This window comes from Montipora capricornis, chromosome 10 (assembly GCF_036669925.1).
Source record: "Montipora capricornis isolate CH-2021 chromosome 10, ASM3666992v2, whole genome shotgun sequence".
Classification (NCBI taxonomy): Eukaryota; Metazoa; Cnidaria; class Anthozoa; order Scleractinia; family Acroporidae; genus Montipora; species Montipora capricornis.
Window position 1 is genome coordinate 38744474 of NC_090892.1, and position 23111 is coordinate 38767584.

General features: G+C 39.4%; 2 protein-coding genes and 1 pseudogene across 2 annotated transcripts in view; 2 read left to right on the forward strand and 1 right to left on the reverse strand.

Annotated features, from left to right (window-relative positions):
• Positions 1 to 1727: 1727 nt before the first annotated feature.
• On the reverse strand, positions 1728 to 10588 carry LOC138019489 (uncharacterized). Its single transcript, XM_068866298.1, has 3 exons — positions 10341 to 10588; positions 6209 to 6484; positions 1728 to 3412 (listed from the first exon to the last, which is right to left on the reverse strand). Exons 1-3 carry the CDS (start codon positions 10541 to 10543, stop codon positions 2614 to 2616), a joined length of 1278 nt encoding a protein of 425 aa, XP_068722399.1. The 5' UTR covers positions 10544 to 10588; the 3' UTR covers positions 1728 to 2613.
• A 203-nt stretch (positions 10589 to 10791) lies between these two features.
• LOC138021839 (uncharacterized) overlaps positions 10792 to 23111 on the forward strand; it is a 380926-nt gene continuing 368606 nt past the window's right edge. The window contains exon 1 of the mRNA XM_068868860.1: positions 10792 to 11024. Within this exon, the coding sequence (XP_068724961.1) occupies positions 11008 to 11024 (17 nt within the window). The 5' untranslated portion in view covers positions 10792 to 11007. The remainder of the gene's footprint in view (positions 11025 to 23111) is intronic.
• On the forward strand, positions 16197 to 18853 carry LOC138018818 (uncharacterized; annotated as a pseudogene).

Below are 23111 nucleotides of genomic sequence, written 5' to 3' on the forward strand. Positions count from 1 at the left end.
TCACTTGAGCCTGAAAACGTTCTTAAGGACGGTGCCTACTATTGTTATTGCACATACGTTCTGCGCATCTCAAGATACTCGGGTTTCCTATCGGAAATGCTTACCAATACAGAGATATTTTTGCACAGTTTAAAACTACCCGGCGGAAAATAGATCTTAGTAATTACTCTTGGTATCCAAAAAGAAAATTGGGAGTAACCATGCATTTTTGAGACATAATTAAGTTTCCATTTGAGAAAGATAGCCATATATTGTTTGTATTTTGAAGCTTGTTACAAATATTATTCATCAATTATCTTTGAGAAATGCGTGGTTACCCCCAATTTTTCTCTTGGATTTCAATAACACTTGTTAAGATCTACATTTGCTGCATAATCAAAAAACCAAAATCAAAATCCCGAGGAGGCATCATTGTAGCTTGAGCGTATATATACAGAGTCATAATGATATACCGTATTTACTCGAATAAGTGCCGCCCTCGAATAAGCGCCGCATCTGGAACAAAAAAGTTATTAAGCGCCGCCCTCGAAAAAGCGCTGCACCGCAGGAAAAATACTATAAATTCTTCCACAACGACAAAGGAGTTCGCTCTCACCGCTGATATTTTCGCTCTCCTTATCATGAAACTCTCGGGTTTTTTTCACCGCGTGAATTTCTCTCGTAATTCTAGATTTACTGTCAGTTTAGTATCAGTCCATAGGAAAATTAACAGATAGAAAGTGTACCGTTGAATAAAACTATAGAAAAAGTAAATGTCTGGTACAATGTTTAAATAAGCCCCGCCCTCGAATAAGCGCCCCACTTGTGGCGCGAAAAATTCAATAAGCACCGCGGCGCTTATTCGAGTAAATACGGTAGTACTATATGTGTAGTGTATTACCAGGAAAAATTTTGACTTGAAAGCTGCAAGAGCGAGCGGAATAATCTGAAGACGATGACGTTTTCGCACCAAATGCCCGCAAGTAAGGCAGCGTTTACACGAACGCGGTTTCACATCGACACGGTTTCATGACTTTGAAAGCGTGAAATTTCGCGCCAAAATAGTAAACGTGTTCAAATCGATGCGGTTTCGCTGTTTACGCGACAGATGAAACCATCGTTTTGAAAACGCTCCACTTTTGACAGCGCTTTCAAATCGACACGTTTTCGGCAACAGTCTCGATCGGTGTCGTGTAAACGGAAGGTGTAACCGCGTCGAAAACGATACGGTTACAAATGAAACCGAAGAAGATCGATAACAAACGATATAGCTTAAGGCCCAGAGTCCAAAAGCAATCTCCACATCCTCAGAGAACAAGCAAGTTTTCACAAAGAACCCGCCACTTTCTCCAGCTTAAAAGGCTTTTTGGATTCATCCGTAACACGACCGTTGGCCTGGGCCCGGTTGTTCAAAAGCCGATTAACTTAATCCAGGATTAGCGTAAACTATTGTTTCATGTTTTCAACTTTTTGGAGAAAGTTTCTTTTTCTTATTTTTGTTTTTCAAGATTGACTTATGCTAATGTAAAGTTTTGCCGAATATCAGCGATGAATAGCGGTTGGGAGTAGAGAAATAAACGCCTTGGTTAAATTTTAATCTGGGATTAGCGTTAATCGGCTAGAAATTGATACCGTGCTGAAGTTCCCTAGAACATCCGAACAGATAATGATTTTGTAGGGCAGGTCACTAAACGAGCTTTCAAAGCATTGTGGAAACCATTTTAAGTAATTCTGACAAATTTTAAAGTTCCCCTGTGACCAAAAAGTCAATTTTTATTTTTCTTTGGATTTCAAATCTATGTTAACTAAACACTAAGCGACTAAACTTTTAAGGCTTGATTTCAAAAAGACACCTGTTTCCTTTAACTGCAATTTTCCTATTTAATGGTCCGCCATTACTAACTTTAAGATCTTGAAAGCGCTGGATCGAGGAGAAGATGACGTCAAAGGCTCACTAGCTTAAGAATGCAATGCGTGTGAACGCCGCAGAATTGGGCTTTCATACTTTTAAACTCGCATTTTGGATATTTAACAAGCTGTATTCACATGCTGAAACTTTAAGCTAGTGAGCCTTTGACGTCACTTTTCCCTGGATCCAACCCTCTGAGGTCCATCCATTACTGAATGGTTGTGAGACGGTTCTACAGTTTATTGTCCATATCCGAGACTAGAGAGTCTAACCGTTGTTTCCATGTCCCGAAACACAGTCTCAGCTCCGACTACTACCTTAACCATAACCTGGCAACCCTTGCCTTCGTCCTTACAACTTCAATCTTTCCAGCAACTGCCCCTATTACTGCAGCTGCTGCTCCCGTTACAGCCTCTACTACCGCTACCAGGGGCAGTGAGAAGCTACTGTAAAACCAACAGGAAGGGAGGCCATGTCATTGTCATTTTCCATACATGTACCTCCAAATGCTTCAATTACAAACAGACAATTTGTGAATTGATTACTTGTAGCCCAAAATTGTTTTCTAAAACATTGCATTAAACTCTACATGTACAGTGCGTGGCTGACAGGTCAAAATCTACCAACCCTGTGACTACTGACAGCCAAGCAAATTTTGATACACACTATAACGGTGGGACTGGAATTCAGAACAAACAATAATTTATAAGTGTCAACGAGTTTCTCTACACTTCTGTCCATCTTCCATCAGAGAGCAGCTCAAACTCGTCATTCTTGTAATTCATCAGGCTATTTGTCCTACAATGATGTACATGGTTGTAAATACTCTCATAAAATGAACTTAGCCTGTCTGCCCCCGCCAAATGAGCAATATTGTTGTTATACTCCCACTGTCTGTCTCCTAATAAATGAGCATGTTTCTCCTGCAGACCTCTCGAGATTTTCTCTTGGAAATCATCTTCCTCATCAGTATTCATTTCTCCTTCAGATGGCAAATGCTTCTGTCCACTGAGAACCGCTGCGATATATTGTGCTTGAAGGCTGAACTGTGGAAATGGACACACCCTGGTGCCCAGGCCGATGAATGACATTGTGGGGTACTTGGTGTTGAAAACGTGTTTGTATAGATGTGTTACTCGGTTATTTGTGACTTGAATGCCACATTCATCATCCAGGAAAGGAAACGAACAATTATATCCAGTACAAAGCAGTATGACATCGGCTTTCCTCTGGTGTCCACCATCAAAATGAACTATCCCATCACTGGACACTGAAGATATGGGGCAGTGTTGCTCTACATTGTCTGGAAGTTCACAGGTCAAAGTCTTCCTATGACTGAGGTATACAACCTCTGCACATTTAGCTACCTCCAGACAAATATCTAGACCAGACGATCCACCACCAAGAATAACTACAGCTTTCTCTTGGAACTTTTCTGGCTGCCGATAATCATGACTGTGTATGACGAGGCCAGGAAAAGACTCCATCCCAGGAATAACTGGTACAAAGGGAACAGAATAGTGGCTGCAAAAACAAGAATTTTTAAACTCAATTGTGAATTTAATGTTGTTGTGTCTCCCATTCAGGTAATCTAAAAAACCCAAAGCATCATTTTTGTTCTTGAAAAAAGTAAAGGTATCGAAGAGAACACATGAACATCAATCAGCCTACTATTTAGTTCTGGTATGCGGACGTCATATCTTTACTCTTTTCAAGAACAAAAATGATGCTTTGAGTTATTTTAGATTACCTGAATGGGAGACACAACAACGTTAAATTCAAAATTAAATTTGAACAAAACGATGAAATCCCATTGCTTGATATCCTTAAGAATTTTTAAATTCTTTGCAAAAAAAACACTTCCCAAAATTCTACTGAAACAGTAACCCAGTGATGAGATCCTAATGGTCAAGAATTAGCATAGAATAATGAAACTTTTTGTTTAAATTGTAGAGGGGAGAAAAAATAATGCATACAAATTAGAATTATTAATTTCTACTAAACTCTGAAACTGTGACAACATCCAGGGGTTTTAAGAAAATCAGAAGTACAGTAAGCAGATGGTTTGAGTAGAGTACCGGTAACTGACTGTATCAACAAGGTTCGAGGGAGTAGCCGACTCGGCTGAGCTAATACATGTACATGAATGATGGACTCTGATTTTTCAGTTGTCTTTCACCCATTGCCAAGCACCTTGTATCATATCCTTCCCACAGGCTCATTACACCCTTCCATCATTCATTAACATATTTTTAAAATTGAGGCATTTGACCTTGGAGAGCCCGCAGACAGAGGGACACATTGTCCATTCAGGATCTATATGTACATGTAGATAAACGACCTCTCTCCCTAGGAGTTCTAGTACCTCAATGGGTAGAGCATCCAACCGGTGTTATGGAGGTCGAAGGTTGGAATGCTGCCTACAATTTTTCAGTTGTCCTTTCGCCCGTTGTGAAGCAACTTGCATTATATCCTCTGAGCTAACTACAATGTAGTCTACAGGGTTTTTTCACCTGTGGGAGATGCCAGCTTGGCAATCATTTATAACAGTCAAACATTGGGTAGCAAATTGAATATGCAATGCCAGTGACTCCAGGCCCCAGTTGTTTGAAGGGTGGATAGCGGTATCCACTGGATAACTCAATTGGTTTTGCAAGTGTTTATCCCCTGAATAGTGATTTATCTGATGGATAGCGTAATCCCCCGGGGGAGGGGGGGGGGGGGGTTTCAAGCAGTTTACTCTAGCACAGGGTATATAAATCAGAGCGTTTGGGGCTAGAATAAGGTATCATTTTTCACGAAACTGACCAGTTGGTTGAAGATTTTATCTAGACTAAGGAAACCAGGAATTGCTACTCAAAAATATAAAAAAATGAAATTGGCAAGTTTAAATTTTCACGACTCAGCCTCAACAGCGTTGATAGATGACCATCATAAAAACGCAACTGGATATTATTACGGTAACTGTCAAAACTCGGGATTCAGACGGAAATCGGTGGTATTAATACTGGTTAAAATTAAAACACCTGTCAGATTGTTTCCGGACTCTAAAATTTTCGTTTATTACACAACTTTGACCGTCAAAGTTGTTTAATACACAACTTTGACGGTCAAACTTGTGTAATAAATGAAAAATTTAGAGTCCGGAAACAATCTGACAGGTGTTTTAAACAATTTATTGTCTTGATAATGCGTACGTACATGCTTGGCATTACTGGACAAGTATAAATAAATCTTTTTTTAAGAAAGAAGTGATTGTGGTATAAGGTTTTGTTTCAAATGGCTTTGCTTTAGACTGTACTAGTGACCTCAGTTTCTGGAAAACAGCTACTCTAGAAACCACGGAAAATTTTAAAGGGGAAGAGATCCTCACACTTACACTGTACATTGTATCTGCTCAATTTAAGCAATTCTCTCTTACAGACATCTGAAAATTTAACCTGGCTTCAACAGGATTAAACCCATGACCTCTGCTATGCTACTGCAATGCTCTACCAACTACATTTACACTGTACCTGCAACTACATACACAGAGGAGGATATTACATGGCTGCGTGGAGATACAATTGTACAAAATTTCTCTTTGAGTGTTGAAAAATACTGAAATATTGAATTTCGTGTTGAAATATTTTTTCAACATTAAGAGAAATTTCGTATCTCCAAGCAGTCATGTAATGTTCTGTTTTTCATGTAAACACCAACGAAATAGGGGAATCTCTGTTTACATTTTTTGCCTCATTAGCCCATCGTTCGCTAATCTATCAGCCAAAAAATCAGAATTTTGCCAAGTCCATTGCATAATGAGCTACAAGTATCTCTGAAACTTTGCACTCAATTTACCAGATAATCTCTGAGTAATGACGGTTTGACATTTTACAAAGAATGTATGGACTACCTCATTAGCGCTCTTTCCACCCAAGTCTTTATTAATCAGTTTTTGATGGGTAACAACTCATCATTTTCAAAGCCACAGACTTAAAATTGGTTCTGAAATCAATTTGTGAATCTGGTGCCTTCTATCAGCAAACTTGTTTGTTAATTATGAGTCAAGACAAAATGTAAACAATGGCATCAGCAAAGATTTGTCTTCAGCAAACCATTTCACTTTAATATTTATTAAGTCGTACAGTACAACAATGGCGCAAACGGTGATCTTTTAATGTGTGAAGATAGCATGTTATTTTTCACTCGTGAAGATATCATGCTTTTGCCCAAAAGCTATATACCTGGTATTTCGTTAATTTTGTGTTTCATAAAATAATGTACAGTACATATGTTACTAAGCTGCATGAACATAAGAAATCAGAATACAATACTTACCCATTACATACAATGACAGCTTCAAACTGGAGAACTTTAGACTTCTTTGTACCAACATCATTTACAATGACTTCCCACTGAGGGTTGCAACTGCCCTTTTTATCAAGTGGACGAACACTACGGACAACAGAGTCAAAATGAATGTATTTATACAATCCAAATTTGGTTGCATAATCTTCCAGATATCTGAGAACTTGGTGATGATACATGAAAGATTGCCACGCAGGAGGAAATGGGAAATCTGGAAATGACATGATCTCCTTGGGGAGATTGGTTCTGGAAAAAAAAAATGTTTGAAATGGTGTCAGTAAATACGAATATACATTTTCCGAGATAATCAGAGAAGTACATGTAGACATTACGTAAGTTTACCCCAAAATGTAACCATGCCATGCATACCTTTTCTATATTTTAAAAGATATGTGTAGTTCAGATTAGGAGATTGGAAAAACCCATCATTTTATTCATGCAATGGGCTTAAAACCAGGCCTGTGTAAACAATCTGTAATGCCATAGATGATTCAGGATTGCATGGCATCATAGGCAATACTTACAGCTTGTACATGAAGGACTCTTATAATAATTATATATCCTGTACTCTGATTTAGCCAAGCCTAAAAGGGAAGCTCCTGGGATATTTGTTCTTACAATAAGTTAATAACCTGGCTGGAGCCTACGATCTAATCAAAACCCAGTACCTGGTCAGCACTTGGTAAACTTAAAAAAAAAAACCAGCTGACCTCGGCGAGCTCTAAACTTGAGCCCACGATATGGTCATGTGATACTGACCACATTGGAACACATGGAGAGGTGGACGTACATACAATCATGCAGTAGTAAGGTGACCAAAACCAAATGGGTTACCATATTTTCTTACCCATGGTGCTGTGCATTAAGTTGGCAAGTTGTTAATACAGCAGATTCAGTCAGAGCTACTAAGGTAACATCCTGTAAGCAAAACTATTGTGCGGTGGAAGAATAAATCTGTTCTCCAGAATCTAGTGTCCTGAGTTGGTGGCACTTGCCTTAAGTTTGCAAATAATTTTACATGTACCGGTATGTCATGATTCAAAATTTCAGATTTTTGTAGCAGTGAGTAAAGGTTTGTCACATAAACCTACTACCTGTAGTTAAATGCATGGCCTAGCTGTTGTTTAATGCATGGCCTATCCTACATGTGATGAAAATGTTAATGAATGTTTTATACACTTTTAAGGTTTGTCTATTGTCTCGATTGAGTTTCAAGATGGTGTTAATGACTGGGGCTGGACAATCTGTGAGCCAGCGAGCCATGCGAGGGTCATGTGAGCCATGCGAATTTCGCACCCATTTCAAATAGTACTGATAGACAGTTATTAGGTCTAAGCACCCACTTTAAAACAGTTACCCTTCAATACCTGTGTGCCTTGCATGTTGACTCGCATGGCTCGCCGTGTTGGCTCGCATGACTCGCAGTCATGGCTCGCATGATTCACAGTCATGGCTCGCACATTGTCCTAACTTTTCATTAGGCTTAATGACTTAATGACTAATGAATGTTAGCACAAATGAAAGTACATTTTTTCTGTTTTGTAATTGCTGATTGACACATAAAATAATTACAGTGTAATATGCCTAAAAATGTTATTGAATCTGAGTTACATGCAAAAGTTCGTTCTTTGGCCCTCATGAATGCATCTTCGCACTATTGGTCATCATTTCACGCACATGAATGCACATTTTCTCTTAATGAACAGCAAAAGGTGTACTGTACATACTCTACTATTCTTCAGCCTTTATTTATCTTACAAAAAAGTCAATCCAAATCCTTTCCCTTTGATCATGGCAAAATTTATAAATGTAGCTTTTCTGTGTAATTCTTGGGCTGTTGAACATGTACCGGTATTGATTTGTGATTAACATTAAGCTTATTCAGTGTGTGTGCATACATGTATGCATGTCTGACTGTTCTATGTGTCTCTGCTTGTCTGTTTTATTTGTCTGTATTTTAATTACTAAGAAATAACTGTATTTATAGCTTAATTCTAATGTACCGGCCTGTTTGACTATCTTTTATCAATAGCTATTATCTTTAACTTTACTCAATCTATTTTTTTTCTGTTTGGTTTCATTTGTGGTAAAAAATAATTATATTGGTACAAAGAAAGGTTGTTGTTGTTGTTGCACTACATAGCCACTAAGGTGCTTGTGAGCGGCAAAGGAACAAGCTGTAAGTGGGGTCCGGGAGCACGCTTCTCTGGGAAAATTGGCAAATTTTTGTTCTCTTGAGAGCCATTTCCTGCATTTTACGTGTACATCATATATCATTAATTCGAGTTACGAGTAAAGTTCTTCTGAAAACACAGATTTTTTTACATTTAAGGCATCCTTTCAGAATGAATCACTTTCAGAACGAGAGTACTCAGGTACATAGTAACATACAGTACACATGCTTGTCCAACCACTTTGTTGGCTTTTCCGCTAAAATGGTAGTCGAGTAAGACTGGTGGCCTAATATGACTCTGCACAACTTGCGGTGTTTTGCGGCACGAGTTTTAAAACACAGATTGCCCAAAAGACACTTAAGGATAATTTTCATCCTAGTTTTCAGAATTTGTACTAAATTGGAAGAATTTGATCAAAATCAGGGGACGCCAAATTGGGAGACTCCCAATCAAATCAGGAGGGTTGGAATTTCTGGATATGAATAAAATTATGATACTTCTTTTACAAACGTGTGTCCTTTGCATTACCTTAATTGTACAAAATACAGGGCTAAGATGTTACAGTGCATAATTCTAAAAGCAGTGGCCTCCCAAGTACACGACATATTGTACCTTCCAGCATTGCGCCTTACAAAATATCACGTCTTTCCACTCAATCACAAGCAATTCAACAACACAAGATCTTCTAATGCTAGTAGCTCTTACGTCAACATAATTTTAGATCTATTGCTACCTTTCTTTTTTCTTTTTCTGCATGTACTTTTTGTAAGCCATGATGTATTTTATCGTATCACTCCCACCCGACTCGATTAGCTTTGCTAGTACTGTAACTATTGGGTAGGAACTATATTTCAACTTTTTGTAAATGTTTTATAAATAACTGATGATGATGGCAACAATGACAACAATGAGGATGATGATGACATTATGAGTCCTTGGCAGAAATCGAGCCAATAACCTCTTTAACAATGGCTGGATGTCAGTTGTCAGTTATCCTTTCACCATTGCCAAGCAACTATGTTTTTAATTCCCATACTTCCCACAGGCGTATTTATACACTTCAAACATTGTTACATACAATACATGTACAAATGCAACCGGTTTTTGTGGTTATGAATATTATCAAAGCTGTTCAAGAAAAACTCAACACAAAATGGAAAAACTGAATCCCAGTGGTACAACAAGAACTTTTTACATTAGGCAATAAAGACAAACAAAATCTATGTAATGCTGTTATCTCAAATAATATACCAAACTACATTGTATTAAATGTCGAGATAGACCGACACTGTATTACTAATTGTAAAAACCTTCAATTATTAGGTGTCACAGGAGGCAGTGATTTAACTTTTAAACCAGGTACACATACAAGAAATCTGTAAAACTGAATGTCACATATAAAGAATTTACTGCCTACAAAAACTAAATTTTACCTAGACTGTATATGTAACTTAACTTAAACTGTAATCTGGTCTGACACCATTGTACAAAATCAGCGATAGAAAGAAACTTGAAAGGATCCAAGAGCATGCACTTCGCATTGTTCTCAAGGAAAAAACTGCATTCATGATGAACTACTCAAGAAAGCTGGACTAACTACGTACTCTGTACAACCTCGTCGGAACAGCTCTTAATATTCCTTTCCATAGAACAAATATTGGGGAATTTTGCCCTACTATTGTTACTAATAATGATATTGCCAACCAGAACCTAATTGGCTGTTGAAACAATGACTTGTTTTGTTCTGTGGTTGGCAAATTTGAACATCAAATGAAAATTAATGTGACGTCAATGTTTGTAAACAAGAAGTACACTGACAGTATCGCTATTCTAAATTGTTGTTGTTGTCCAGACACGATTGCACTTAGAGAAAGCGAGATCAGTCAAGTGGAATTGAAAACTTGATTATTCCGCAGAGATCGTCTCACCTGAGATTTCGGTACATGCTGGAGTGAATTGGAAGGCCATGTTCATCTGTGCCAGTATTTTCAGTGTAGACCCATGTTCCACCGATGAAAGAAGCTTGTTCAAACACAGAAACATCAAATATACTTGGCTGACTTGTAAGATGCCTAGCCGCCACTAGTCCAGCGGCTCCAGCTCCTATCACACACACTCGTTGCAGTTTCATGGTCTTGCAAATTCAATGGCGATTTACATTGGGAAAGGGGTTCGTTCTGAGCAAAGAGCCGGTTTACTTATGTACTTCATGTATCTCCTATTATAGTGTATTTAAATTATAATGTAATCGAGCCGTACCGCTGTCCCGACCCCGACACGACTACGACTACTACCCCCATCATTCCCCCACTCCCCCATGCGAAGGAACATGCGAAGCTGACAAGCTGGTGCGAGTGGTTGCGTAACGGTATATCCAATATTTCGGAACGCCTGGTAGTGATTGCCACCATGAAACCGCTACGAGTGTGTGTGATAGGAGCCGGGGTTGCCGGATTAGCAGCCGCCAGGCATCTTTCAAGTCAGCTAAGTGTGTTTGATGTTTCTGTCTTTGAACAAGCCTCTTCCATCGGTGGAACATGGGTCTAGTATGAAAACGCCGGCACAGATGAAAATGGCGTTCGAATTCACTCCAGCATGTACCGAAGTCTGAGGTGAGACGAGGAAAGATCATTTTCTGGTGGATTTCATGAGCTACAATGACTTGATACAGTTACAGTTATTATCATGATGAAGAGTGAAGAATCTCTATTCCTTGGGCTCGTCACGCCAGCCCTAGGAGTGGAGATCAACAATTTTCCATTTCGCAAACTACAGATTTCCCATTTCGCAAACTACAGATTTGATTTTCCATTTCGTTTTGCAAAGTACAGTAAGCCCTTTTCTTCACTTCTGTGACCCAGTTTTGTCCAAAATTGGTGACCACATTTGTCTTTTCTTTCTTAGACCTTAACTGCCCTCGCTTTGAAACATAAAATCTTTTGAAATTTGCTCGTTGTAGCGATGCTAGAAAGCCTTGTTAACATAATAGAATATAACGTTATGAAAGACTTGTTTAATTTGGGGGATACATTAATGATGTCAATGTGAAAAGTAAACTAGCAATTTTAACTAGTTGCAGAGATGTATCCAGGTTTTCAAATTTGGGGGTCCTCTGGACCCCTTTTTGAAAAATTTGGGGGTCCATTTCAAAATATTGGGGGTCCAGCTAATTAATATTCAAGATTTAATATTTGATCTATTGCCTCTTAATTGCTGCTGCAGTACCCTTTCAGATTTCTAAATTGCACAAAGATAAAGTCTTATCCCTCCCCACTAACATATACTTAAAATGATCAATTTATTTGAAACTGTTATGCCCGTTGATTCATTGATCAAAATGCATGGGTTTTCAAAGCTCCATCGATCACATCTGAAAACGTCTCGAAGAATCCGTATGCTGTAGGAACTGTTGGCTCCAGTTGATAAATGAACTAGATCTCCACAGCAAAAAAAACGACAACTGAATCTCAATTTTCCGTAAAAGAGCATCATTTATTTTAACAACACTTGAGGTGTAATTTAGGAACAAATGAGTAAACAAATATAAGCGATCGATATACACTTCATCGTCGGCCCGTGCGGCCGTAACTTCGCCATGGCCAATGTTAATAATCAACCGATTGAATACATTCAAATTTCATGTTCAACGCGTTAATTTAACACTAGCTCCGAAAAAGTTGCATAATTTGCAAAACAAACAAGTTACGTACATAACAAGAACCGAGACGATGACATGTGCGCGTCCGGAATTAATGTCAACACGGTCGCACAAAACAAAATTTAACATACTTCGCCGTTGCATTTGCAACTGAAGTGCTGCGAGTGAGAAGTGGAAGTATTGAGGATATTTGCACAACTTTTAAAGCTGGCAGTTGTAATTAATACAAATTGAAACAATCCAATGATTCAAGACGACCATTTTTTTGTGACTCAACTGCATAAAAGATGTCTTATGAACCCTTTTGCCATTTTTTTCCCAAATATTCGCTTAAAATATAATTATTTTCCGCTAAGTGGTTTTTTATGTTCAAATAGACGCTTAAAATAAAGATTAACCTTCTTTGAGTAAAAATTGTTCGTAATTTAATATTCCCTGTCAAAATGTGGATGACAGGGACAAAGATAAACATCACATCATGTCACATCACTCACAAAACAAAAGTTGCATTATGTTAGTGGAAAACACAGGGTTTTTTATTGATAGCAAACATCCATTCTCCACTGTTTAGCAATCGAATTGAATCAGTAGTCCTTAACTATAAGGGAACGACAGTGCAATATTCCTGTTAAGAATGAGAGCAGCAACTTGATGTCATAACCAGGTGTTTCTTTTTTTGCGGAAAAGGTAGTCTGTATAGATCGTAGTCTAAAATAAGTCTATAGACATAGATTTTAAATGCCGTGACATAGATCGTAGTCATGGGCTCCAGCTTAGATTGTCCAGGTAAGAGCGAGTATCGCTTGTCTCTTTCGTCTGAAGATTTCTCTGCTTGTAACTTTACAAAATAAGGGGTGGTCCACAGGGGTGGTCCTTGGACCAGGTCCATGAAGGGGTCCATGGACCAGGTCCACAAAGGTGGTCCATGGACCTGGGGTCCATGTTTTGTATAAGTCCGGCAAGAGTGATCGCGACTATCAAACTAACTCGTCGCCAACAGGTATGAATTTTGGCTCACAATATTTCTCTCAATCAAAAAGTATCATCTCAGAAACCAGAACATCACTCCAAAACTTTATTATATGCAAAAAGTAAGTAATTTTAAGGGTGGAAAACAAGTTAACCGCCGAAGTTATACATTTACGTGGAAATCAGTACTAATTTTTAAATGACATGTAATGATGTTTAGCAACACAATCAGAAGCTCACCATTAAATTTTTCACATGAATATCATGTACCCTGACCATGTTTTGCAATAAAAAAACATCCTGATGCCTTTGCTACAGTGTAGGCTCTAAAGAAACTCTCAAATGAATCTAATTTTTCCATCATTTCGACTAAAATTCCTTACTTTCTTTCTCTGCTGTGGATGCCATTTTTGTCTTGCTGGAGGATCACAGGATGACGTCAAAATCATTGGGACAGACACAAAATCGAGAAATCAAGATTTTTCCTGGCATAAGATTCACCAGATACTTCCATTCATTCAACCTCAAATCAAAAACTTGACTTTGTTTTTTTTTTTTTACCACCGAGGTGTTGCAAAGGTTTTTAGGAAGAATTGGCAGCAAGAAAGTACAACCACAGGAATAATATTTTTTTCTGACGAAACATACAGGAAGGAATCTTACTAGGCTGAATTGTTGGGCAGAAAGCATAAAAAAATGGGACCTTATGCATGAGTCAATGAAAACCCCGACCCCACCCCAGGACAAGGTGGGGATTAGAAGGAATAAGTTTGGGATTTGACACAAAATCTGGCTTTAGAAGGTGGGGCATTGCACAGCATTGGCAAATTTAGCTGTCCCTTGGGGTGGGGTATAGGTGAGGCGTTTGGGTCAGGGTTACAAGCAATGATCTCTTGACTTCCCTAACTGCTTTGTTCTTTTGATATATTCAGCTAACAACAAAATGGGACTCAGTCAGTTGTAACCGAGTAGGCTGTAAAACTTCTCTTATTAGCAGTTGACCACAAAGTCCTGTAGAGATTGGTAATCAACTATCGCATTGCAAGTAGTGTCTGGCCAACTTGGACACAAAAATTGCTGCAGACCTTGTTGCTTATTTGTGCATAATACTGTAGAATGATGAGCTCAGGATTACAAGGTAAAAACTGTAAAAATAAAACAATTTGTGAACAGTGCTTTCATTGTGCAACTTTTAATATCTTCTGTTTGTCTGTCCAAAAGATGACCTATCCAAAATGTATTTTGAATTTGATTATTAACAATTCTGTCAAAGAATACGTTAAGTAGTACATGTATTTGAAGTGTATCAGCTCAAAACTGTGAAAATGCAAGCGTTATGTTAAGGTCAGGGTTAATCCTTTGATGTCCAAACCAGCCTAAACTGGCCAGACCATTTTATTTGTCAATGGGGAACCCCTGGGAGTCAATGGGTTCATGCAGCAGTTTATCCTAATACTTGAGCAACAGCATTTGGGGGACATTTAAATTAAAGTTTGTGATGTTAACTTTCTGTATGCCGAGACACAAGTGATGTTGAAGTTGGGGAAATCGTCATGCATCTGTACTTGCCTTTCTGGATATATCTGAAAAAGCCAGAAAAATACATGCAAAAAACAAAAAGACATGAAGATTTTGCTTACATGTACATGATGGTTTATTCTGTCTTTATATAATTTATTTTTATTATGTTGCCACTCACTTAATTGAGATCATGCCACCAAGCAATAGCAACAGCAGCATTTAAATTAAGACATTCACCCCAAAACTTAAATAGTGCTAGAAGCCTTGTGGTTTTGATCGAGGTATCCTAATTTGGCTTACATCCTTAGAGATGAATAATTATTTTAATAGCTTATTGCCAAGGCTTTGTTGCAGCACAAAGTAGGATACTGCTTTGGTGAACCACACAATGTTTTTGAAGTTCATTAAATCAACTTGACAGGCCTTATTGTCATGCACCAAAATTAAGGGATTTATACAAAACTTACACCACAGGTCCATGGACTACATACCCCTAGTGACCCAGCCCTTGGACCCCTTCATGGACCTGGTCCATTGACTATCCTTGTGGAGCACCCCTAATTTTGTAAATTCAATTTGTGTTACAAGCAGAAAAATCTTAAGACGAAAGAGAGAAGTGATCCTCACCCTTTTCTGGACAATTTTATTGAAGCAATATTGTCTCTGTTTGACACCTGGAAAATTCAGGTGGCTTCAGCGGGATTCATCTTTTATCCACACTTAAAACATTCATTTCATTTATCGAGTCCTTCACCGGAACAAATGAGCCCACAAACTCACTTGCTCCCAACTATGTGGCTTCCCAGGTCAGTTGATACAGCATTGAATCTGCATCACAAAGGTCATGGGTTCAAATTCCATTAAAGCCAACTGAATTTGTCGGGGTCTATAAGAGATAATGGTTGCTTAAATTGTCCAGATCACTAAAAATTTTCCTGCTGTTAACATGTATTGAATTTACAAAATGAGGGGTGGTCCACAGGGATAGTCCATAAACCGGGTCCACAGGGTGGTCCATGGACCTCGGGTCCATGTTTTGTATAAGTACTAAAATAAAGGTGTTTATAAGCATTGAATCAGTGGAACTGATGGCACCTTCTAGATGTTGATAGAGCTCAACCCTATGCCTTGATCATGTAAGCATTTTAGGTAACCAGAACTTTACTTCTCTTCTCTCTTCTACAGAAATATTTATATCAGTGCCTCATTAAGTGCCATTAATTTTTTTTTTACATTTAGGTATCAGTCCTGCATACACTGTACTTATGTTTGTTAATTAACAAAAACTGAACTACGGATATCACATTTCCAGCATTTTCATTGACTCACCAAACACAGGCTATCAGTTCATGTACCTGCTGTACCTAGTATGGTCAAGGGACGCGTCGACAATAAAGCGAGCTGAAAACGTTTTTGCAGCTCTGAGAAAGCAGAGTAGCAGCCATTTCCTTTCCTTTTTCAAACGCTCGCGAAGGGGACGAAAACTGCGAGAGATGCAAAATTTTTTATTATTTGTGAAATAAAAAATCATCAAAACACCTAAAAGCACTTGTTGCTAATTTTCTTATTTGCTCAAGAAGTAAATTTTCACACTGTAGTGGCCACACAACTCAATGTATGATGAGAGTTGGAGACAATGGAGCATGAACCAAACGCTGAGATGAAAGTACGAAGATCATGAATCGCAGTTGCAAGCTAGGCTGAAGAAATCCAGTCTTGAATGGGATTGGAAGCCATGACTTGCCATACCAATTGCATCGTCATGTTTTCGAATCCCATTCAAGCCTTGGGTTTTTTAGGATTGCTTGCAATAATAATTGCCAATTGAAAGTTGCTTTATTCTGCTGCAATGATCTTCCTTCCTATAATACTCTTTCATATCATGTCCATTCTGCAGTTCAAATAATATATGAAATTCTTTCGTAGTCTAAAATCTTGTATACTCTGTATTCCCAGACAACTGGTGGATAACACATGGTGTTAGACCTTGGTTGACCAAAGAAGTGGCATTCGTGTAGAATATTGCCTGATTCAGAAGATCTGATAATGACATCAGGCTGCTTGAAATGAAAGATATTTTGAGCAAGCTTAGAACCACACCAGAATCCTTTTTTTTTTTTTGCTAAAGGAGGCTCAAACCAGTTCCAACAATTTCAACAAACTGTACCATTTAGAAGGACTGAATCTAACCTACTTTTTCATGTAACCGTCAATGTTATAGAACCATATGAAACACTGATAGTTGCTTAACAAGGCACAGTTGTGAATGTGATGTGTAGGTCACCATGGCAACAATGATCTTCCTTCTTATTCTTTCTTATCATGTCCATTCTGCAGTTCAAATAAATATATGAAATTTTTTTTGTATTCTAAAAATCGTATATACTCTTTATTCCCAGACCACTGGTGGATAACCCTTGGTGTTAGACCTTGACCAAAGAAGTTGCATACTTGTAGAATATTGCCTGATTCAGAAGTTCTGTTCATGAGATCAAATCCACTGTGCCTGGAGTCATGCAGTAGAGCTATCCACATTACCCTGGGAGCGTGCTCCACATTTCTAGAATTGCCATCAATTTAAAGACATCTAACCACTTTGGCTGCTTGAAATGAAGATGTTTTGAGCAAGCTTAGAACCACACCAGAATCGTTTTTTTGCTTGAAAAGGCTCAAACCAATTTCAGCAATTTCAACAAACTGCACCATTTAGAAGAACTGAATGTACCCTACTGTTTCATGTAACCGTAACCATATGAAACACCAATAGTTGCTTAACAAGACACAGTTCTTGATGTGACGTGTACGTCACCATGGCAACAAAGGAGCCCTCTAAAAATGCCCATTATTTTTCTTTAAAGCTTTCATCTCAAAAACGAACTTGATGACCCCCAATTTTTATTTATAGAAAGTGATTGACAGGTTCAGATCAAACTCTCTACAAACTTAAAAAAATCCTCTGGAGCATATTCATAGCCACAACTGGAAATTTTGAGGTGGCTTTGAATCTCTTCCCAATAATTTTTGAAACAATTTCATGTACATGTAAGCCTACTAATTAATTTCCAGAAATAAAAATTGGGGTCACCGAGTTCGTTTTTAAGATAAGCGTTTGAAGACAAAAATATAGGGCGTTTTTAGAGGGCTCTTTTGTTGCCATGGTGACTTATTACGTCACATCAACAAGTGCATCTTGTCAAGAAATTATTGCTGTTCCTTTTGGTGCCATAACATTGCAGTTTTGTTTTAAACAGTGTTGCAGAGTTCATCCTTCTGATAAGACATCATATCCAAATTGTTGAAAACTGGTGTGAGCCACCTTAACTTGTACATTAAAATGAGTGTGTGATATTATTCATTTGCGTTTCTTGTCTTTGCAGCCATTTTTCTGTTCCTTGTATACCGGTTATTCCTGGTTTGGAGTCGTTCCCTGGGATCGTCATGCACAGTCATGATTATCGACATCCTGATATCTTCCAAGGAAAAAGAGTAGTTATTGTTGGTGGTTCTTTTTCTGGTCGAGATATATGTCTTGACATAACTGAATCTGCAGATATAGTCTACCTCAGCCACAAACATCGTCATGCTATAACTTGTAAGCTTCCGGACAATATTGAACCTCACTGCCCCGTAACTTGGGTGTCCAGTGACGGGACTGTTCAGTTTGAGGATGGACAACAAAGGGGAACGGATGCCATCTTGCTCTGCACTGGATACCATTATTCATTTCCCTTCCTTGATCAGGCTTGTGGCATTCAAGTCACTAATGACCGAGTAACGCATCTATACAAACACATTTTCAACACCAAATTCCCCACAATGTCATTCATTGGGCTAGCCTCTAGGGCGTGTGGTATATTTAAACAGATCAGCCTTCAAGCTCAGTACGTCGCAGCAGTGTTAAGCAAAAAGAAAAGTATTTGCCCTCTGAAGAAGAAATGAATGCTGCAGAGGAAGACGATTTCCAAGAGTTACTTTCTAGGGGTCTGCGGGAAAAAGATGCTCATTGTATGACAGGAATATCATTTGATTATAACGATACCATTGCTGAGTTAGCAGGAGCAGATAGGATTGAACCATTTCTGAAAAGCATTTGCGAACATGTAATTGATCAGCATACAAGTAACATGATGGATTACAAGAGTAACGAGTATAAGCTGACATCCGATGGAATGTGGACAGTTGCTACCTATAACAAGTAACAAAGGAGAACAGATATCCGCTCGTACTGGCCTGTGAGCAGGCTCTTTCGGCATGACTATTCCTGGGGTGAGGTGTAGGGGATGAGAGGTAGGGGGGTGAGAGGTAGGGGGTGGGGTACTATAGCTGAAACAACCCAAACCCTTACAAAAATGCTAACTTTAAGCCTAAACACTATGCTTTAGATAATGACTAGGCCTAAGGTTGACATTTGTGTAAAAGTTTGGGTTGTTTTAGCTATGGTACCCTTCACCCCCTACGCCCTACCTCTCACCCCCTACCAGCTTTAATACGATCAAACTCTTTCTTGGCATCTGATAATAGTGAAACTACGTTTCCCGCATATGTTTGTTGGGAAAAAAAGGCTTTGAAGGCAGAGCCAAGGTGAGAGTTTCAGCTGAAGAGGCGTGGCGACCAAAAACGAGGAAAAAGAGACTGAGTTTGTTCATTCCTGGAATTGGTGAAACATTATGTGACTGTGTAAACTGCTGGTTGAAGGAAGTCTTGCCAGTTGGTCTGAAGCTCGTCACAGTAAATGGCTATTGCGCTGTTTAGCCATCGGTGAACCCTTTCAGTAGCGCCGTTCAACCGAGGTCTGTAGCTGGTAGTGAAAACATGGTCTATTGAAAGTAATTTAGCGAGCTGGAAAACCACTGCATTTGTCTATTCACCACCTCGATCACTGAGTAGTTCTGCAGGGAACCCGTATTAAAGAAAAACGGGATGGAAAACTGCACGTGCAGCCGTGGAATAGCTACTTTGGCAACATCAGAACTGGAATAGCAACCAGGAAGCTAGAATAAGGGCGTACGGTGGTAATTATCCGCTTGTTCCCAGACGGGGTCTGGGGCAGAGGTCCTACATAATCTATGCCAATGATGTAGAAAGGACTCTGGTAGAGGTGAACTTGCATGGGTCCATGCTTTGGATCTGTTGTTTTGGTGGGAGACAAGTGACACCGACATGATGCTGTAATTGTCACGCGAATTATTACTTGGTGCGTGTGACGCTGGTGCCGTGGTTGAGGTAAAGCCAGTTAAAGGGTTGTCCAATGAGCAAGGGACTGTGAATTGCATGCTAGGATGTCGGAAAGTGATGGATGGCTGATCATGATCCACTAGAGCTTTGGTGGCGTGGAGATGATTTTCCCCAAACAGAATGGGCCATGAGAGGTGAGGAACAACAAGCATAGTAAAGATTGATTCCCTGCCATTGCTCCAAGTGATGGGAACATCCATGCTGGCAGTGACAGAAAGAGTTGACTTTGCATCAGGGACGGAGACAGGAATGGATTCTGGCAACTTCTTATATTGAAGAGATGGGCGTTTAGTGGTGATTGTTATTGCATGATCTGCACTAACTAAGGAAATGGAACAGCAGCTATCCAGAGGGGGTGGAATAGACTGGTCTGCTGACGTCACTGAGGTCCAAAGAATGTTACGGTTCGCTAACTGCGTTTGTTTATTGACTGGAAGAGCAGTTGGATCTGTGACTGCTGCAATGGTAGGCCAAAAAGAACAGTACCAGAAGGATCTGGGTTTGTTGAACGGGTGTCGGGTGGTTTGGTAGGTGTGGCTGCATTGGCTTGCTGAGAGTTATGCCTTATTGTTTTACAGCCCCATTTATGGCAAGTTGAACACTTGTGGAGGCGACCACGAGAGCACTTGTTATTCGCTTTCTCGCAGTTTGAGTGAAGGTCGCGGTTAAAATTTCCGCAGACGTAAGGCGTGGGTAATTTTGAGCCTTGCGTGGGGCGCTGTGAGGAAGGACATTGTGGCACAAGATGGTTAGGGGAACCGCAAGTCCAGCAGTGACGTTTCTTGCCGCGTTGTTGAGGTGAACTTGAGTTGCTTTTACCCGAGGAAGTAAACAGAGCATTTGAAGGTTTCCACGCATCGAGAGTTTAGGATCGCGATACAACGTCACCACGTGTTTGCGTTTGCAAGGACAATTCGATCCGACGGGCTGATTCAGCGGCTTGTTCCAAGGTTGTAAATTCCTCAGCTTTTAAGACTAGTTGTTGTGCAATCTCCGGTTTAACTTTGGCTAGAAATTGTGAAACGACGTAAGTGGGGCAGTCCTTGGCGATCTTTTCGCCAAGCGTTCCATCTGATGTAAAACGTTCCTGAATCAAAAAGTAAATTGATTCACGTTCTCACTTGCCTTTTGTGTCATTGCGCTTATTCTGCGGCGAGTCGGCGGCGTTTGAGTGCCGTTGGTTCTTCAAATTCACGCTTAAGATGTTCAATGAAAGTGGCATGCTGCTCTTTGGCTGGTTTTTCTGTGAAGTCCGCCGTGGTTTTTTGCGATAGAAAGGACTGAGCGAGGCCATTGTTCAATTCATTGTTGCTCAAGGAACGTGACGGTGATGTCGGCGGACAGATGAGAGGTTTGTTGCTCGAAAAGTTTGAGGAAATCGGCTATATCATCTCTCGATTCGATTCATCAAAGCGAAATGTCGGGAGCTGAAGGGTTTGAAGTCGTAAAGACTGCGGAGGTTGAGCTGGTGAAGCGCTCGAAGGGTTTTGAGCTTGTTGTGGTTGTAGTGATGTGGTAGCAAGTTGACTGATCTGAGTACTGATGTGGTTTACGTCGTGCGTTTAAGTCTTTGACAACACTAGCGAGACCCGATACGATGCCGTGAAGTTGTTCTGTACTTGCCAAACGGATGCAACAACTCCCAACGATGCAAGGATGTGCGGTGCATTATGGGAAGGATACAACACTTAATACTTTGTAATCTTCCGAACCGGCTGCCATCTTGTTTTCAACATGTCAATCCATGGCTATCTCCAGGGAGACCATATGTAATGCGCATGCGCGGCCCCAACAATGTTGGAAGCCGCTGTGCAAACGGATCCACCTGCACTAGTCGGCAAAGCCAGCGAGAAGAATGAGAAATACCCATTGGTTTTTGCCTTATATAAAAGTGTAGTTATAGAGTGTAGTTAACTGATTGACATTATTTTCCGTAGTCCAAGTGAAAAACAACTATTACAAAACCTTTCTTGCTAATAAGACATACAAGGTACTTAAAATTGACAGGATATTGCACGTGTTAGTTTTGAAAAATCATGTTTATTTTACTTTTTATTGCTATTTTGGTCCTTTTTTTAACTCTTCTTGATTTGAGATTCACTCCTTCCATGGATAGCGCAAACGTTAAACGTTCGAGTTTAAAACAATCAATTATTCGTATATCTAACAATTATTCCATGAGCGCTCGTTGGATATGAGATGGTAAATAGTCAACGAGGCGCGTATAAGCAGTCTCTGATATCCAACAAGCGCGAATGGAGTAAATTTCTTAAACTCCAAAGTTTGGAAGTACGAAATACGAGCGAGAAAAGCGAGAAAATCCGAGCGAAATCGAAAAAACTTGATGAAGATGCGATGTTGTGTAATACCTGGTGGTCAGACTGACGCAAGCTTATATCACAAACTCATTTTCTTGCCTTTTGCGTACTTCTAAAGTCAGAATTGATCCAAACTTTCCACAAAAAGTTTGTTTTTTTTCTTTATTTCAGAGAGAAGATTTGCTTTTCGGCGAAATTTTTTTTTTAGCCAAGTAACGCTTAGCGCAAATTTTTTAGCCAAGTAACGCTTAGCGCAATCAATTGCCAGGTCAAACTAAGGTATATTTGCTGATCACCGAGATTGAGTGAACCAATCAGAGCACGAGTAATGCATTAACCGAGGTTGAAAATTTTAATAACGATAATTATGAAAACCTAGAATGATTGGATAATGCATTCTGGAGTTTCGATTGGCCGAGCCATTATGGCGTACGAGCTAATATAGCATATCTACAAACTAGTAAAGTAGGCAAGATTTATTCATAATTATAATTTGTGGGCGTTTTTAATAAAATAATTATTCCACTCGCGCTTGGTGGATATGAGACGATTTTTTAAAGTGCACCTGAACTGAAATATTTTTCATATTCAATATCAATTTTCCCACCAAAAGCAAACGTGTCTTACCATTCTACCTCAAAATTTCGCTTTTTAGCTGCCGGGCAAGATGCGCGAAGTTATCAAAACTAACAGTAGTTCGGACCCACGACCGTGATGTAATAGACATGGGTCTATTATCAATTTTATGTCACAAACTGCTTTGTAATGCAAAATTTCTTTGAAGACAAAAATTCAAAGCAGCTTGTGACGTACTGAATCGAGAATAGACCCATGCCTCTCACATCACGGTCGTGGGTACAAATTACTTCTAGTTGAATCAAGTTTACATGACTTTCACGGCACAGAAAAAGCGAAATTTGGGGTAACAATGGTGACATCACCCTGCCAGCAGAGTCTTTCTTAACTCTGCGAGAAAGAAAGGACTCTGTGTCGTAAGT